The sequence below is a fragment of the Lolium perenne genome, chromosome 4, assembly GCF_019359855.2.
Source record: "Lolium perenne isolate Kyuss_39 chromosome 4, Kyuss_2.0, whole genome shotgun sequence".
Taxonomy (NCBI): Eukaryota; Viridiplantae; Streptophyta; class Magnoliopsida; order Poales; family Poaceae; genus Lolium; species Lolium perenne.
The window spans coordinates 380,355,514-380,360,074 of record NC_067247.2 but is presented as its reverse complement, the minus strand read 5'-3'; the positions used below and the strand labels follow the sequence as shown (position 1 = coordinate 380,360,074).

General features: G+C 53.7%; 1 protein-coding gene across 1 annotated transcript; it reads right to left on the bottom strand.

Annotated features, from left to right (window-relative positions):
- Positions 1 to 1,312: 1,312 nt before the first annotated feature.
- Positions 1,313 to 3,522, bottom strand: LOC127297212 (trans-cinnamate:CoA ligase, peroxisomal). The gene has a single exon (XM_051327512.2). The coding sequence runs from the start codon at positions 3,387 to 3,389 to the stop codon at positions 1,653 to 1,655; it is 1,737 nt and encodes a 578-aa protein (XP_051183472.1). The 5' UTR covers positions 3,390 to 3,522; the 3' UTR covers positions 1,313 to 1,652.
- Between the last annotated feature and the right edge of the window lie 1,039 nt (positions 3,523 to 4,561).

Here is a 4,561-nt window from a genome sequence, read left to right as displayed (position 1 = left end):
CGAGCTCAATTTTTCTGCATTTCTTCACGAGACTACGAATTTGAAATGAAATTATGTAAACACACAAGCATATATCCCAAACCTCATTCACATTAAGAAAAAGGGCAAACAATACCTTGTACGTATTAAAGCCACCATTGCTTCCTCGGGATGGGAAGGGAACGATGATGCCACCGCCTGTTCCGATGCTCCTATGATGGAAAGAGCTTGCGTGGAGACATGGTCGACCTATTCCAACTCCATGGATACGCCACACTCGGCAGAGACGGATTGGCCAGGAGCGGCGATAACCATAGGCTGCGCAACATCTGCAATGGATTGGCCAAGGACAGCGGGGTTGCGAGAAAACCAACCAAATTTGTGCTACTCTGTTGGATGCATTTAAGTATTATTGAAAGCCTATTTTACTCACGCTGTGATGTCTATATATTAATGGCCTTGAGTTTTAATCTCGTCATGGGCACAAAAAATCCTAGGACCGTCCGGCCAGCCCTGACGGTAGATTTGTTGTACCACTTTCTTTGTTGTGAAAATCCTTATTTTAGGGCAAATTACAGCACATTTAGACTAGTAGTATTTTTTTGAATTAGCATTTGCATGTACATTAGTAAACCATCAACTTAGTAACCGTATAATTACAAGAATTTAATTGTATATACAGTGTAAATTACATATATAAGTTTGATTCTTTATTAAATAGTAAACGATCAAAATACATGTATCATCTTGTTGATTGAAAGAAAAATCTAGTTTTGACGAATTGGAAAACACCTGAGGGCCTCCTAGATTCTCCCTATATTTTGTTATAATGTCACAAGACGGTAAAAGATATACAGACCTTGTCCTTTTTTCATACTTTTTTGAAATTTCACAAGACTTACCCAATAAAAAGTTGGTTTCGCAAGCAAACAAATTAAGCTCATACAACGGGGCAACAAGCTTGGACATGAGAAACACGAGAACCACTATCATGGCGATGATACAATATATCAGAGTTGCTCCAGCGCACACCTCTGTCCTTACTCAACGAATATTCTCGTCTCCTCTGCATCTCAGCTCGTAATAGTGTAAGACAATAAGAGAAAAAGGATGGCCATTGTCAACATGACAAGGAAACCGCCATCAACACGGCCAATTAAGATAATGGTGTTCAGTAGGAGTAGTTGATTCCCTTTTAATAAGACCTATGGGTTGTCGTCGATCATGTTCACAAGCGGAAATCAACGGTTTAATGATGATCTAAGTGAGTGAGCGTGCGTACAGCTGCAGATTGCCAGCTTCTTGATTCAAGAGGGGAACAACACATATCAGATCATGATCAGAAGAGTTCGACAGAAATAATTTCCTTGCACACAACATATTTACAATATACACACATATGAGTTCCAGATTACAAATTTGGAACCAATTTACACATGTATAAGTTCGTCTAGAAGTTCCAAATTATCGAAAACTGAAGAGAAAGATGGGTAAAGAACAATTTGGCACAACTAATACTGACCTTGTTCGTTCTAAAAAGAAAAAAAATAAAGGTACTATTTTAAACGCACTTCTTGCTTATTTCTGCAAAGTTGGCGCCCATATGCATGATGCCAATTTCCTACTTTTTGCCAACGCGTGGACCATTTGATTTACCTGATCACGAGCCCGGCCTATAGCCTTGATATGGCCATGACATGCGCTACCGGCTGCTCGCCCCGGCGGCCACCGCTGACCGTCGTCTTGGTGGCCTTAGTCGCCTTGGTCTTCTGCGCCGGCGGCGCCAGCTTCCGTGCCTCGTCCCGCAGCTTGACCTTCTCGACCTTGCCGAGCGCGTTCCTCGGGAGCACACCGTAGACCACCACCTTCTTGGGCACCATGAAATGCGCCATGTGCTTGCGGCAGAAGGCCACGACGTCGTCCTCGCATACCCCGGCCGCCTTGTTCCTGGCGACGACGAAGGCGCAGGGCGTCTCGCCCCAGTGCGGGTGCGGCATGGCGACGACCGCCGCGTCGGCGATGTCCGGGTGGCGGAAGAGGACCTCCTCCACCTCCTTGCTGCAGATGTTCTCGCCGCCGGAGATGATAACGTCCTTGGACCTGTCCTTGATCTCGATGTACCCGTCCGGGTGCACCACGCCCACGTCGCCCGTCATGAACCAGCCGCCCCGGAACGCCGCCTCGTTGGCCTCCGGGTTGTTGAGGTAGCCCTTCATGACGCTGCTGCCGCGGAGCACGATCTCGCCGAGGGACTTCCCGTCGTGCGGCACCCTGGCCATCTTGTCGTCGTCGGTGACGACGTCGGCGTCGGCGAGGGAGAGCACGCTAACGCCCTGGCGGGCCTTGAGGCGCGCGCGGTCCGAGAGCGGGAGCTTGTCCCACTGCGCGCGCCACTCGCAGGCGAGCGCGGGCCCGGTTGCCTCCGTGAGGCCGTAGGCGTGGGTGATGTGGAACCCGATGCGCTCGACCCGCTCCAGCAGCGCGGCCGGCGGCGGCGCGCCGCCGGTGAGGACGTGCACCGGCGCGCCGAGCCGCGCGGTGTCGCCGCCGCCCTCTAGCAGGATGTTGAAGACGACGGGCGCGCAGCACATGTGGGTGACGTTGTGGCGCGCGATGGCGCGGTAGACCTCGGCGGGGCGGTTCTCGCGGATGCAGACGTTGACGCCGCCGCGTGCGGCGACGCCCCAGGTGAAGGTCCAGCCGTTGCAGTGGAACATGGGGAGCGTCCAGAGGTAGACGGGCTCGGCGCCCATCTCCCAGGCCATGAGCAGGCTGGTGGTGCTGAGGTAGGCGCCGCGGTGGCTGTAGACGACGCCCTTGGGGGCAGACGTGGTGCCGGAGGTGTAGTTTAGCGTGACGGCGTCCCACTCGTCCTCGAGCTGCGGGAGCTCTACGTTGGGGTCGCCGTGCGCGACGAGCGCCTCGTACTCGAGCTCGCCGAGCCGGACCCCCGTGGGGCGGTCGAGGTCGTCGATGACGGCGACGAGCGGGACGGGCGCGCCGGAGTCGGCGAGGAGCTGGAGCGCGTCACTGGCTAGGCGCACGTACTCCCAGTCGACGAAGAAGAGCTTGGCCTCGGCGTGGCGCAGGATGGCGGCGACGGCCTTGGCGTCGAGGCGGGTGTTGACGGTGTTGAGGACGGCGCCGGCCATGGGGACGGCGAAGTGCATCTCGTACATGGCGGGCACGTTTGGGGCGAGGACGGAGACGACGTCGTTCCTGCGGAGGCCGAGGGTGCGGACGAGGGAGGATGCGAGGCGGCGGCAGCGTTCGTGCGTCTGGCGCCAGGTGAACTTCACGCGGTGGTAGACGACGGAGGTGCGGTCGCCGTAGACGGCATTGGCGCGGGGCAGGAAGGTGATGGGGCTCAGCGGCACGTAGTTGGCCGGGCGCTTCTGGAGCTGGTCCATGACTTGAGAATTCGGCTTGGAGTGATGGTGGTGGTGCGAGGAAGTGGTGGAGCTAGCTGATCTGGCTATGCGTACTAGACTGCTAGTAGAGGAGCAGGAGTGGCGGAAGACAGCACTGTAGAGGAGATTGTGGCGGGAGTGATGATTCGGAGAGTAGAGTCTAGTTGGGTTTATATAGCTGTGGGAGCGAAGAGGAAAATGCAGAAAAGAAATGAGTCTAGTTGGGAGAGAGGTTGCAGGGAAAATTAAGTGAAAACACGGTGTCTTGACCTTAAACTTTGACAAACACGTACACGGAGTATTTCTTTTTCTCAGCAAGAAGGAAGTGCAACTTTCTGAGATATATGGATCTTTTTTAGACTTGAATTGCTCATCTGTCACCAAGACAGCAGATCAATTATTCACCTCACCAAAAACCTTAGGGATTTCACCATAATTCATATCACCAATATTCAACTCACCATCCATTATTTTCTGAACTTTAAGCCAATGTTTCCAATGTTTCTGATCATAAGGAGCAACAATTTAAAATCAGTTACCACGCCATTTTCATCCTCCACGTGAGGCAATTGCCAGCGCCAGTCTCGGCCGTGGCCTCACAATCGTTATGGGAGGCTTTTCTGACGTGCTCAGCCTCGACGACCTATGGGCGTTCTTCACCGGAGGGGTCTAGGTTCTCGGTTCTCGTGGAGGACACGAACGGATCCTTCGGTGAGTCTTGTGCTTCCAAGTTTCCGTTCGAAGCCCCTCTGGATGTTCTTGATGAGGCTTCGACGGACTATGGATGGTAGACGGTCGCAAGGTGTGGGCACAGGAATGACGAAGAGCTCGCGTAGGATTTCTAGACGGTTATGGGTTCCCAACGCCGGCGTCACGTTTTTGGGAGGCTCGGTCGCCGTCCACCACATGTACGCGTTCTAACGATTTTGCTGGTTACAGGTCGGAGCGGGCTAGGTCAGATCATGCTCCTCTGCGTTCAAGCATGCGGTGGTGGACATGGCAGGTGCAGCAATGCTCGCTGCTGGAAGGGGATCATCTCCGCTGATGGGGGTTCTGGTTGCACGTCGACCTCGGGCTGGATCGTGGCGCGGCCTCCCCCGAGGTTGTTTACGCCACCGGCCTTTCTCGGGAAATTCATCGCGCGGACTATGCCGATCACTATGAGTGAGCTT